At 46.5% G+C, this 14,794-nt stretch overlaps 1 protein-coding gene across 1 annotated transcript in view; it reads left to right on the top strand.

The window, feature by feature from the left end:
* Positions 1 to 14,794, top strand: part of LOC106607199 (synaptosomal-associated protein 25-B) — a 71,101-nt gene that overhangs the window by 42,735 nt on the left and 13,572 nt on the right. Inside the window, exon 4 of the mRNA XM_045712837.2 lies at positions 12,981 to 13,029. Within this exon, the coding sequence (XP_045568793.1) occupies positions 12,981 to 13,029 (49 nt within the window). The remainder of the gene's footprint in view (positions 1 to 12,980; positions 13,030 to 14,794) is intronic.

Genomic DNA, 14,794 nt, shown 5'->3' with positions numbered 1-14,794 from the left:
ACACTACACACCGCACACCACACATACACACACCACACATACACACCACATATACACACCACACACAACACACCGCACACCACACATACACACACCACACATACACACACCACACATACACACCACACACCACACATTCACACCACACACTACACACCACACACCACACATGCACACACACACCACATCCACACACCACAGCACACACCACACACCACATCCACACAGCACACACCACACCACATCCACACAGCACAGCACACACCACACCACACAGCACACACCACATATCCACACAGCACACACCACACCACACACCACATACACACCACATCCACACAGCACAGCACACACCACATCCACACAGCACACACCACACCACACACCATATACACACACCACACCACACACCACATACACACACCACATCCACACAGCACAGCACACACCACACCACACAGCACACACCACATACACACACCACACACCACAGCACACCACAGCACACACACCACAGCACACACCACACCACACAGCACACACCACATACACCACACCACACACCACACCACACAGTGTTTTTATTCAAATTGAGAGACAGATCTAATTTCCTGATAGGATGTAAGCGGCTGTACTTCCTTTAAGGTGAATGGAGAGTTTGGTCCTGGTTTGATTACATTAATGTTTCTGTAAAATAGCACATCTCCTTACATCATAGAGCGTGACTCTGCCCAGTCGAGGGACTAGCATCACTCCTACTTGCCGGAAGACAAATGGCTGAGTAGTGATTTTTAAATGTACTGTCAATCTGTGGCTGTATCTGTTTCCTGAGTGCTTTAAACGGTATAGACAGACAGAGGATGAAGGGTCAATATCCCAGCATGTATTATGCATGAGTAGCTCTCAATGTGACTCCCCAGATGGTCTCATCCAGGGGATATAGGCACATACATCATCCTGGCTGTCTGTCTGTAAAGTAGAGCTGGACCATGGAGAGACAGCACAGTCTCTCCATGGTCCATATAATCCTGGGCCTGGGGCGGTGTAGCCTAGTGGTTAAAGCGTTGGACTAGTAATCGAAAGGTTGCAAGTTCGAATCCCCGAGCTGACAAGGTACAAATCTGTTGTTCTGAACAAGGCAATTCCTAGGCCGGCATTGAAAATAAGAATTTGTTCTTAACTGACTTGCCTAGTTAAATAAATATGGTAATGCTCCACCAGCTAAAGCTCTGAAGGGGTGGGGTTTATCAAAGGACTATGTGCATAAGTAGTATGTCATATATGCATAGTCACTTTAACCATATGTACATACTACCTCAATCAGCCTGACTAACCGGTGTCTGTATATAGCCTCGCTACTGTATATAGCCTGTATTTTTACTGTTGTTTTATTTCTTTACTTCTTTACTTTACTTACTTTTTTTGCAATATTGGTTAGAGCATGTAAGTTAGCATTTCACTGTAAGGTTGTATTCGGCGCACGTGACAAATAAACTTTGATTTGATTACAAATCCTGGAATAGTGTGTTCTTTGTTCCAATATTGTTGTTCATTCACACATTGAAGATTGACATCAAAACATCACTTTTATAACATCACTTTTATTTTTTTATACCGAGGCAATGAGAAACCCACCCCACCCACACAGGTTAATACTCTATCAACTATCCTCTGTAGCACAGGAACACTAACAGGGTGAGAGTTGAACAAGTGCTCTCCCACTAACAGGGTGAGAGTTGAACAAGTGCTCTCCCACTAACAGCGAGAGTTGAACAAGTGCTCTCCCACTAACAGCGTGAGAGTTGAACAAGTGCTCTCCCACTAACAGCGTGAGAGTTGAACAAGTGCTCTCCCACTAACAGCGTGAGAGTTGAACAAGTGCTCTCCCACTAACAGCGTGAGAGTTGAACAAGTGCTCTCCCACTAACAGCGTGAGAGTTGAACAAGTGCTCTCCCACTAACAGCATGAGAGTTGAACAAGTGCTCTCCCACTAACAGCGTGAGAGTTGAACAAGTGCTCTCCCACTAACAGCGTGAGAGTTGAACAAGTGCTCTCCCACTAACAGCGTGAGAGTTGAACAAGTGCTCTCCCACTAACAGCGTGAGAGTTGAACAAGTGCTCTCCCACTAACAGCGTGAGAGTTGAACAAGTGCTTTCCCTGTGTTGTGTGGGCTTTGAAATCTTCAACACTAGGCTAATACAATCAGGCAAGATTATCGGTGCAGGGAGAGTATCTGTTCAGCGCTGCTCAAATCAAATCACACTTTATTTGTCACATAGACCTTACCGTATGTAGACCTTACCATGAAATTGATACTTACAAGCCCTTAACCAACAGTGCATTTCAAGAAGAGTTAAGAAAAAATGTACCAAATAGACTAAAGTAAAAAAAGAATATTTGAATAAAAAGTAACACAATAAGAATTTACAATAACGAGGCTGTATACAGAGGGGTACCGGTACCGAGTCAGTGTGCGGGGGTACAGGTTAGTTGAGGTAATTTGTACATGTAGGTGGGGGTGAAGTGACTATGCATAGATAATAAACAGCGAGTAGCAGCAGTGTACAAAAGGGAGGGAGATCTATGTAAATAGTCCGGTGGCCATTTTATTAATTGTTCAGCATTTTTATGACTTGGGGGGGTAGAAGCTTTTGAGGAGGCTTTTGGTCCTAGACTTAAGTGCTCTCTTTGACTGATGGAGTGATGTTACGCTTTATAGAGGTTGTGAATGTGGTTAGTGTTGGGTTATCCATCTGTCTGATGTAATGTTGTCAGCTCTGCCTCTGGCCTATAGTCTAGCTTTACTCAGCCCCAATAAACTGAGTTACCCACTGAGCCGCCCTGTTATGCAGCATTATAACACTCTAGTCTAGCTTTACTCAGCCCCAATAAACTGAGTTTTCTTCTGAGCCGCCCTGTTATGCAGCATTATAACACTCTAGTCTAGCTTTACTCAGCCCCAATAAACTGAGTTACCCACTGAGCCGCCCTGTTATGCAGCATTATAACACTCTAGTCTAGCTTTACTCAGCCCCAATAAACTGAGTTACCCACTGAGCCGCCCTGTTATGCAGCATTATAACACTCTAGTCTAGCTTTACTCAGCCCCAATAAACTGAGTTACCCACTGAGCCGCCCTGTTATGCAGCATTATAACACTCTAGTCTAGCTTTACTCAGCCCCAATAAACTGAGTTACCACTGAGCCGCCCTGTTATGCAGCATTATAACACTCTAGTCTAGCTTTACTCAGCCCCAATAAACTGAGTTATCCTCTGAGCCGCCCTGTTATGCAGCATTATAACACTCTAGTCTAGCTTTACTCAGCCCCAATAAACTGAGTTACCCTCAGTTATAAATAACTCTAATAATGTTGTCATTGACTGAGATGACATAGATTTGCGGTTTATTCATTTATCAAAGAGCTTTATCTGGAGCTACAGTATATACATCACTTGACCCGTGATGATGCTGGTGGGACCACCTGTTTAACATTCAGTGAAGCATCAGGCATAAATTCCAGATGAATATTTCAATCCAAGGATTTGAACATGTCATGCCTGCTCCTGCTCCCCCTCTCTGGCGCTCCAGGGCGCCAGGCGGCCTGTCATTACACATACCTGTCACCATCGTTACGTGCATCAGCGCTTCATGGAACTCACCTGGACTCTATTACCTTATTGATTGCCTCCCCTATATCTGTCACTTCCTCAGTTTTTTTCCCCGTGTCTGCATTAATGTGGTTTTGTTTCCACAGTCCAGACGCTGTCCTTGTTTCGTTTCGTGTCCGTTATTAATTAAATGTTCACTCCCTGTACTTGCTTCTCGTCTCCCAGTGTCTGTCCTCACAGAACAAACCAGTGACGGAGGGGTTAAATCTATCAGTCTATATAAGCTTTGAGCCGTTCAAGATGAGGAGAGAGAGACAGTATTATAAAGTCTGTTATATCAGGACTCTGTGGAAGTGGTGGAGGGAGAGAGACAGTATTATAAAGTCTGTTATATCAGGACTCTGTGGAAGTGGTGGAGGGAGAGAGACAGTATTATAAAGTCTGTTATATCAGGACTCTGTGGAAGTGGTGGAGGGAGAGAGCATGAGGAAAATAATCAATGCTGCTGGTTGGTGGCTGTCTCCAGAGAGACGGGATCTGATGGACATCTGTAAACCCCTAATCTCTCTCACAGACAGACAGACAGACAGACAGACAGACAGACAGACAGACAGACAGACAGACAGACAGACAGACAGACAGACAGACAGACAGACAGACAGACAGACAGACAGACAGACAGACAGACAGACAGACAGACAGACAGACAGACAGACAGACATTGAAGAAGATAGTCCAGATTGTAGAATTTTGAAAAACTTGGCCCAGATTTTAGTGTGTAAACAAGGTGACACTGACCAAAGCTGAAAACTTTGCACCCGGTGCAAACCATAGACAACATATCTATGGTGAAAACACTTCTGAAATCTGGCCTGCCCTTACTGAATGCTTGGTGGGACAGAAGCAGCTTCAATGCCTGTCTAACACACAGTAATACTGTCTCCATGTAATTGGGTCGTTGTGTAAAATTGATCCATAAATAATACATGTTGGAAAGAAGCATCTGGTGCTATCAAGTCTATTTCCATGTCTCATAGGCCTACTTCCTCCTCATTTCTCATATTATCCCTCTTATTATCCAAGATGGCATAGCAGTCAGACGTCCTTTGTCCTCGTCTTGTCGTGTCCAGTGTATATATATATATATATATATATTTTTTTTTATCTTCGCATATCTTTTTATATATTTTCTTCTAAAAACTCAACTTCAAAACACTCTGCTGCAACCAGCCTCACCAAGTAAAAAAATAAAGATATTATTTACCTCAAATCTGAAATCCACGCTAGCCAGAAGTTAGCCAGTTCACTAGCTAACGTTGGAGTTCAGCTAACCACTGTTGGCGGTCATCAGCTATCCCTTAGCTCAAAAAGCTACCGCCAGTTTTGTACAATGCGACTCAGAGCAGAACATACCGGACCTATTTTCTCTTCATATCCCCGGATTTCTATCGCAGGCTCTGGACATTTGCACCTGGATCTTGCAGCTAGCTAGCTGCTATCCGAGTGACTATTGGCTAACGTCGGTCCCGGAGCTAACATAAATTATTCCGGAGCTAGCCAGCTGAAGAGTTCCATCAGCCACTCCTGGGCTACAATCACCTATCCGGACCCGTTTTACTGCCGATGCGGAGCCCCATCGGGCCTTCACGACTGGACTACCGACGTTATCTGCCCGAGGGAGTTATCCAACTGGCCCCTCCGTCGCGATGTAACCTGATCGCCCATCTGCGGCCGGCTAATCGTTAGCTGTTTTATCGGCTGCTATCTGAATAGGTCTATCGGACAATTTTCTTGGGCCACTATAACTATAACTATTTTGCCAATTGGATTGGTCCCCTCTACCACACGGAACCCCACTAATCTACCGACGGAAACGCACAAGGTGGCTAAAAACAGACCTCCCTCCATCTTCTGCCAGCTTGCTACCTATGACCCGGCTAGCTGTCTGAATCGCCATGACAGCAACTGACCTCACTACTCACTGGACCCTTTTGATCACTTGGCTAAGCATGCCTCTCCTTAATGTCAATATGCCTTGTCCATTGCTGTTCTGGTTAGTGTTTATTGGCTTATTTCACTGTAGAGCCTCTAGCCCTGCTCATTATACCTTATCCAACCTCTCAGTTCCACCACCCACACATGCGATGACATCACCTGGTTTCAATGATGTTTCTAGAGACAATATCTCTCTCATCATCACTCAATGCCTAGGTTTACCTCCACTGTATTCACATCCTACCGTACCTTTGTCTGTACATTATACCTTGAAGCTATTTTATCGCCCCAAGAAACCTGCTCCTTTTACTCTCTGTTCCGGATGTCCTAGACGACCAATTCTCATACCTTTTAGCCGTACCCTTATCCTACTCCTCCTCTGTTCCTCTGGCAATGTAGAGGTGAATCCAGGCCCTGCAGTGCCTAGCTCCACTCCTATTCCCCAGGCGCTCTCTTTTGATGACTTCTGTAACCGTAATAGCCTTGGTTTCATGCATGTTAGTATTAGAAGCCTCCTCCATAAGTTTGTTTTATTCACTGCTTTAGCACACTCTGCCAACCCGGATGTCCTAGCCGTGTCTGAATCCTGGCTTTGGAAGACCACCAAAAACTCTGAAATCTCCATCCCTAACTACAACATTTTCAGACAAGATAGAACGGCTAAAGGAGGCGGTGTTGCAATCTACTGTAGAGATAGCCTGCAGAGTTCTGTCCTACTATCCAGGTCTGTACCCAAACAATTTGAACTTCTACTTTTAAAAATCCACCTCTCTAAAAACACGTCTCTCACAGTTGCCACCTGCTATAGACCACCCTCTGCCCCCAGCTGTGCTCTGGACACCATATGTGAACTGATTGCCCCCCATCTATCTTCAGAGCTCGTGCTGCTAGGTGACCTAAACTGGGACATGCTTAACACCCCAGCCATCCTACAATCTAAGCTTGATGCCCTCAATCTCACACAAATGATCAATGAACCTACCAGGTACCACCCCAAAGCCGTAAACACGGGCACCCTCATAGATATCATCCTAACCAACTTGCCTTCTAAATACACCTCTGCTGTTTTCAACCAAGATCTCAGCGATCATTGCCTCTTTGCCTGCATCCGTAATGGGTCAGCGGTCAAACGACCTCCACTCATCACTGTCAATCACTCCCTGAAACATTTCAGCGAGCAGGCCTTTCTAATCGACCTGGCCCGGGTATCCTGGAAGGATATTGACCTGATCCCTTCAGTAGAGGATGCCTGGTTATTTAAAAAAAAATGCCTTCCTCACCATCTTAAATAAGCATGCCCCATTCAAGAAATTTAGAACCAGGAACAGATATAGCCCTTGGTTCTCTCCAGACCTGACTGCCCTTAACCAACACAAAAACATCCTGTGGCGTTCTGCATTAGCATCAAACAGCCCCCGTGATATGCAACTTTTCAGGAAGTTAGAAACCAATATACACAGGCAGTTAGAAAAGCCAAGGCTAGCTTTTTCAAGCAGAAATTTGCTTCCTGCAACACAAACTCAAAAAAGTTCTGGGACACTGTAAAGTCCATGGAGAATAAGAGCACCTCCTCCCAGCTGCCCACTGCACTGAGGCTAGGAAACTCTGTCACCACCGATAAATCCACTATAATTGAGAATTTCAATATGCATTTCTCTACGGCTGGCCATGCTTTCCACCTGGCTACCCCTACCCCGGTCAACAGCACTGCACCCCCCACAGCAACTCGTCCAAGCCTTCCCCATTTCTCCTTCTCCCAAATCCAGTCAGCTGATGTTCTGAAAGAGCTGCAAAATCTGGACTCCTACAAATCAGCTGGGCTAGACAATCTGGACCCTTTCTTTCTAAAATGATCTGCCGAAATTGTTGCAACCCCTATTACTAGCCTGTTCAACCTCTCTTTCGTGTCGTCTGAGATTCCCAAAGATTGGAAAGCAGCTTCGGTCATCCCCCTCTTCAAAGGGGGGGACACTCTTGACCCAAACTGCTACAGACCTATATCTATCCTACCCTGCCTTTCTAAAGTCAACGAAAGCAAAGTCAACAAACAGATTACCGACCATTTCGAATCCCGCCGCACCTTCTCCGTTATGCAATCTGGTTTCAAAGCTGGTCATGGGTGCACCTCAGCCATGCTCAAGGTCCTAAACGATATCTTAACCGCCATCGATAAGAAACAATACTGTGCAGCCGTATTCATTGACCTGGCCACATCCTCATCGGCAGACTCAATAGCCTTGGTTTCTCAAATGATTGCCTCGCCTGGTTCACCAACTACTTCTCTGATAGAGTTCAGTGTGTCAAATCGGAGGGCCTGTTGTCCGGGCCTCTGGCAATCTCTATGGGGGTGCCACAGGGTTCAATTCTTGGGCCGACTCTGATGTCGCTCTTGCTGCTGGTGAGTCTCTGATCCACCTCTACGCAGACGACACCATTCTGTATATTTCTGGCCCTTCTTTGGACACTGTGTTAACTACCCTCCAGACGAGCTTCAATGCCATACAACTCTCCTTCCGTGGTCTCCAACTGCTCTTAAATACAAGTAAAACTAAATGCATGCTCTTCAACCGATCGCTGCCCGCACCTGCCCGCCCGTCCAGTATCACTACTCTGGACGGTTCTGACTTAGAATATGTGGACAACTACAAATACCTAGGTGTCTGGTTAGACTGTAAACTCTCCTTCCAGACTCACATCAAACATCTCCAATCCAAAGTTAAATCTACAATTGGTTTCCTATTTCGCAACAAAGCATCTTTCACTCATGCTGCCAAACATACCCTCGTAAAACTGACCATCCTACCGATCCTCGACTTCGGCGATGTCATTTACAAAATAGCCTCCAACACCCTACTCAATAAATTGGATGCAGTCTATCACAGTGCCATCCGTTTTGTCACCAAAGCCCCATATACTACCCACCACTGCGACCTGTACGCTCTCGTTGGCTGGCCCTCGCTTCATACTCGTCGCCAAACCCACTGGCTCTAGGTCATCTACAAGACCCTGCTAGGTAAAGTTCCCCCTTATCTCAGCTCACTGGTCACCATAGCAGCACCCACCTGTAGCATGCGCTCCAGCAGGTATATCTCTCTGGTCACCCCCAAAGCCAATTCCTCCTTCGGCCGCCTCACCTTCCAGTTCTCTGCTGCCAATGACTGGAACGAACTACAAAAATCTCTGAAACTGGAAACACTTATCTCCCTCACTAGCTTTAAGCACCAGCTGTCAGAGCAGCTCACAGATTACTGCACCTGTACATTGCCCATCTATAATTTAGCCCAAACAACTACCTCTTCCCCTACTGTATTTATTTATTTATTTTGCTCCTTTGCACCCCATTATTTATATTTTTACTTTGCACTTTCTTCCACTGCAAATCTACCATTCCAGTGTTTTACTTGCTATATTGTATTTACTTCGCCACCATGGCCTTTTTTGCCTTTACCTCCCTTATCTCACCTCATTTGCTCACTTTGTATATAGACTTATTTTTGTACTATATTATTGACTGTATGTTTGTTTTACTCCATGTGTAACTGTGTTGTTGTATGTGTCAAACTGCTTGCTTTATCTTGGCCAGGTCGCAATTGTAAATGAGAACTTGTTCTCAACTTGCCTACCTGGTTAAATAAAAGGTGAAATAAAGAAAAAAAGAAAAAAAGATCTATGTGTGTGTTTGCTAGCTGTATTGGAATTACATGTACTAAATCATTCACGCCATGAATATCATACGGTGTGCAATTGACTCTGGCTGACAAATGGCTGAGCAGCGAGGGCATACAGGGGAGGGGGGCTGGGCGAGGTCATTGTCATAGCGACTGAAGGTCAGTACAGGAGACGGCGATAAAATCGATGACAATTGCTCCCCAAGTCACTAAGATTTATTTTTCTCTCTCGATGAGTCCATCCTCCTATACCCTCTGCTATATACCTGATGGTTCATTACTGTAGGCAATAGTAAGTCACTGTGCAGATGATGTGATCTATAAAACATCTCATCTTCCACACAACAGGGCATGAATAGATCCATCTAATTTGGAAATCAGTGCTATTTTCCATGTATCTAGTAGGAGGGTCAAACTAGGACAGGGCATCTGAGCCTCAGCCTCGTATTTCATAAACAGCTGACCTTGCAAGTTATATGACAGCGGTGCTGCCCATCTCCAGCTGTCTGATGTCATTACGGTGGTCTTCATTCAACCTTTGCCCTCTTATCTAATAATGCCCCTGGAGTGGCTGGGTTGCGTACAACATGGCAACCAGTATACTAGGCTACTATATAGGGGATGATAGAGCCTCTCTGGCCAAATGCAGTGCACTATATAGGGTGCCATTTTGGAGCGCTCTCCTCTCAGGTCTCTCTCTACTCTCAGGGCTCTCTCTCTCTCTCTCCTCTCAGGGCTCTCTCTCTCTCTCCTCTCAGGTCTCTCTCTACTCTCAGGGCTCTCTCTCTCTCTCTCCTCTCAGGGCTCTCTCTCTCTCTCCTCTCAGGGCTCTCTCTCTCTCCTCTCAGGGCTCTCTCTCTCTCTCTCCTCTCAGGGCTCTCTCTCTCTCCTCTCAGGGCTCTCTCTCTCCCCGCAGGGCTCTCTCTCTACCGCAGGGCTCTCCCTCTCTTCTCTCAGGGCACTCCCTCTCTTCCCTCAGGGCTCTCCCTCTCTCCTCTCAGGACTCTCCCTCTCTTGTCTCAGGGCTCTCTCTCCCCACAGGGCTCTCTCTCTCCCCGCAGGGCTCTCTCTCTCCCCGCAGGGCTCTCTCTCTCCTCTCAGGGCTCTCTCTCTCCTCTCAGGGCTCTCTCTCTCCCTGCAGGGCTCTCTCTCTCCTCTCAGGGCTCTCTCTCTCCCCGCAGGGCTCTCTCTCTCCCCGCAGGGCTCTCTCTCCCCACAGGGCTCTCTCTCTCCTCTCAGGGCTCTCTCTCCCCCCGCAGGGCTTTCTCTCTCCCCGCAGGGCTCTCCCTCTCTTCTCTCAGGGCACTCCCTCTCTTCCCACAGGGCTCTCCCTCTCTTCTCTCAGGGCTCTCTCTCCCCCCGCAGGGCTTTCTCTCTCCCCGCAGGGCTCTCCCTCTCTTCTCTCAGGGCACTCCCTCTCTTCCCACAGGGCTCTCTCTCCCCCCGCAGGGCTCTCTCTCCCCCGCAGGGCTCTCTCTCCCCCCGCAGGGCTCTCTCTCTCCCGCAGGGCTCTCTCTCCTCTCTGGGCTCTCCCTCTCTTCTCTCAGTGCTCTCCCTCTCTCCCCGCAGGGCTTTCTCTCTCTCCCCGCAGGGCTTTCTCTCTCTCCTCTCAGGGCTCTCTCTCTCCTCTCAGGTCTCTCTCTCCCCACAGGGCTTTCTCTCTCTCCTCTCAGTGCTCTCCCCTCGGGGTCTCCCCCCGCAGGGCTCTCTCTCCCCCCGCAGGGCTCTCTCTCTCCCGCAGGGCTCTCTCTCTCCCCGCAGGGCTTTCTCTCCTCTTAGGGCTCTCTCTCCTCTCTGGGCTCTCCCTCTCTTCTCTCAGTGCTCTCCCTCTCCCCCCGCAGGGCCCTCTCTCCCCGCAGGGCTTTCTCTCGGGGTCTCCCCACGAGGGCTTTCTCTCTCTGGGCCTCTCAGGGCTCTCTCTCTCCTCTCAGGTCTCTCTCTCCCCACGAGGGCACTCCCTCTCTCCTCTCAGGGCTCTCCCTCTCTCCTCTCAGGGCCACTCCCTCTGGCTCCTCTGAGGGCTCTCTCTCTCTCCTCTCAGGGCTCTCTCTCGGGGTCTCTCCTCTCAGGGCACTCCCTCTCTCCTCTGAGGGCTCTCTCTCTCCTCTCAGGGCTCTCTCTCTCTCCGGCTCTCTCTCCCCCAGGGCACTCCCTCTCTCCTCTCAGGGCTCTCCCTCTCTCCTCTCAGGGCACTCCCTCTCTCCTCTGAGGGCTCTCTCTCTCTCCTCTCAGGGCTCTCTCTCTCTCTCCTCTCAGGGCACTCCCTCTCTCCTCTGAGGGGCTCTCTCTTTCTCCTCTCAGGGCGCTCTCTCTCTCTCTCTCCTCTCAGGGCTCTCTCTCTCTCTCCTCTCAGGGCACTCCCTCTCTCCTCTGAGGGCTCTCTCTCTCTCTCCTCTCAGGGCACTCCCTCTCTCCTCTGAGGGCTCTCTCTCTTTCTCCTCTCAGGGCGCTCTCTCTCTCTTGGGTCTCCTCTCAGGGCTCTCTCTTTCCCCTGCAGGGCTCTCTCTCCTCTCCTCTCAGGGCCCCCTCTCTCTTGGGGTCTCCCTCTCAGGGCGCTCTCTCTCTCGGGGTCTCTCCTCTCAGGGCTCTCTCTTTCCCTGCAGGGCTCTCTCTCTCCTCTCAGGGCCCCCTCTCTCTCTCCCCGCAGGGCCCTCTCTCTCTCTCCTCTCTCTCTCCTCTCTGGGCTCTCTCTCTCCCCGCAGGGCCCTCTCTCTCTCTCCTATCAGGGCTATTGTTTATATGTGTATTTGACAATATGTTGAGGTATTAATGGGAGTATAATGCTTGTATGGATGTCAACCCCAACACATGTTCATGTCATCATTACCAATCAACTGTATTCCAGTTAAAAGTGACATTAACAACCACCACCGATTTCTGTATGCTAGCTATGCTAACCAGCTTACAGTATACAGACAGGAGTTGGCATTTAGAAGTTACTTCTTCTAAACCTGAAAAGGAACAACTTCTACATGTTATGCAGCGAAAACAGCCAAACGTATCCAAATCGGACTTCAGTAACCACATTTTGTGTCTGTTACAATACATAAATCATGACGGATTTGACAAATATCCATTTTATTAGATCAGTTAAATAAAGGTTAAATAAAAATAATTACAAAAAATAAAAGATTTGTTGAATGTGTGCCAATCTGGTCAATGGAACGTCTGACCCCGGACCCCTTTTACTGCGTCTATTAGAACAATATTCAACATTCTAAACGTTGTCCCAACTCTCTAGACACATGGCTCTGACTCTATCTATAACCCACGTCCACTCTGTCATTGCTCATCCATATATTTATATGTATATATTCTTATTCCATTCCTTTACTTAGATTTGTGTGTATTAGGTAGTTGTTGTGGAATTGTTAGATTACTTGTTAGATATTGCTGCACTGTCGGAACTAGAAGCACAAGCATTTCACTACACTCGCAATAAACATCTGCTAACCATGTGTATGTGACCAGTGAAATTTGATTTGATTTGATGTCCCATATATATATATGATCTCATGTCTGGATCAATACCTGTTGAGAAACTGATCGCATTAACTCAATGTCCCTCCATTTAATAATAATGATGATAATATATATATTATATTTCTCTTCTGTTCACACTGAACTGTTTTATCTCACCTCTTCTTCTCCTCCTCTCTTCCTTCCCCTCTCTTCTTCCCTGTCTTTCTGACCCGGGGTGTGTAGAGTAAAGATGCTGGTATCAGGACTTTGGTTATGCTGGATGAGCAGGGAGGTAAGTCCCTATAGAGACACAATATTACACTCTAAAATTCTGTCCACTTTCCCAAATATCCCTGGTTTTCCAGAAATCCTGGTTGGAATTCCTGCTTAATATTCTCTCCTTATTCTGTGAATCTTCTAAATCGGGATTTTAGGAAAAACAGTGCAGTTCGGAAAGTATTCTGACCCCTTGACTTTTTCCACATTTTGTTATGTTACAGCCTTATTCTAAAATGGATTAAAAAACTAAAAATTCTCATCATTCTACACACAATACCCCTTAATGAGAAAACCAAAACAAGTTTAAAAAAAAAACAGATACCTTATTTACATAAGTATTCAGACCCTTTGCTATGAGACTTGAAATTGCGCTAAGGTGCATCCTGTTTCCATTGATCATCCTTGAGATGTTTCTACAACTTGTTTGGAGACCACCTGTGGTAAATTGAATTGATTAGACATGATTTGAAAAGGCGCACAATTGTCTATATAAGGTCCCACAGTTGACAGTGCATGTCAGAGCAAAAACCAAGCCATGATGTCGAAGGACTCCGAGACTGGATTGAAGGTCCCCAAGAACACAGTGTCAGGCAGGAGAAGCAGCTTGATAGTACTGGTTGGTTAGGCAGGAGAAGCAGCTTGATAGTACTGGTTGGTTAGCCAGCAGAAGCAGCTTGATAGTACTGGTTGGTTAGCCAGGAGAAGCAGCTTGATAGTACTGGTTGGTTAGGCAGGAGAAGCAGCTTGATAGTACTGGTTGGTTAGCCAGGAGAAGCAGCTTGATAGTACTGGTTGGTTAGCCAGCAGAAGCAGCTTGATAGTACTGGTTGGTTAGCCAGGAGAAGCAGCTTGATAGTACTGGTTGGTTAGCCAGGAGTAGCAGCTTGATGGTACTGGTTAGTTGAGCCAGGAGAAGCAGCTTGATAGTACTGGTTGGTTAGCCAGGAGAAGCAGCTTGATAGTACTGGTTGGTTAGCCAGGAGATGCAGCTTGATTATACAGGTTGGTTAGCCAGGAGAAGCAGCCTAACCAGAAACAGACCTCAGTAGCTGCCATTCAGAATATGCAGCAAACTTAGAAGTTCAACTTGATAGACCTCCTCAGTTGAATGGACATCAGTTCTTCATTAGACCTCCTCAGTTGAATGGACATCACATGGTGTCATGGTAGTGAGAAAGACAGTCCCGGAGAAGCATCAGACCACTGAATGTCAGTGAGGTATAGAATAATGTCAGTGAGGTATAGAATAATGTCAGTGATCTATAGAATAATGTCAGTGAGGTATAGAATAATGTCAGTGAGGTATAGAATAATGTCAGTGAGGTATAGAATAATGTCAGTGAGCTATAGAATAATGTCAGTGAGGTATAGAATAATGTGAGTGAGGTATAGAATAATGTCAGTGAGGTATAGAATAATGTCAGTGAGATGTAGAAATAGACTCCTGAATAATGTCAGTGAGGTATAGAATAATGTGAGTGAGGTACAGAATAATGGCAGTGAGGTATAGAATAATGTCAGTGAGGTATAGAATAATGTCAGTGAGGTATAGAATAATGTCAGTGAGCTATAGAATAATGTAATTGAGGTATAGAATAATGTCAGTGAGCTGTAGAATGATGTCAGTGAGCAATATAATAATGTCAGTGATCTATAGAATAATGTCAGTGAGCTATAGAATAATGTCAGTGAGGTATAGAATAATGTCAGTGAGGTATAGAATAATGTCAGTGAGGTGTAGAAATAGACCCCTGAATAATGTCAGTGAGGTATAGAAT

Source organism: Salmo salar, chromosome 01 (genome assembly GCF_965601325.2).
Source record: "Salmo salar chromosome 01, fSalSal1, whole genome shotgun sequence".
Lineage (NCBI taxonomy): Eukaryota > Metazoa > Chordata > Actinopteri > Salmoniformes > Salmonidae > Salmo > Salmo salar.
Note: the sequence above shows the minus strand (reverse complement) of the source record. Positions and strands in the feature narration are given on the sequence as shown.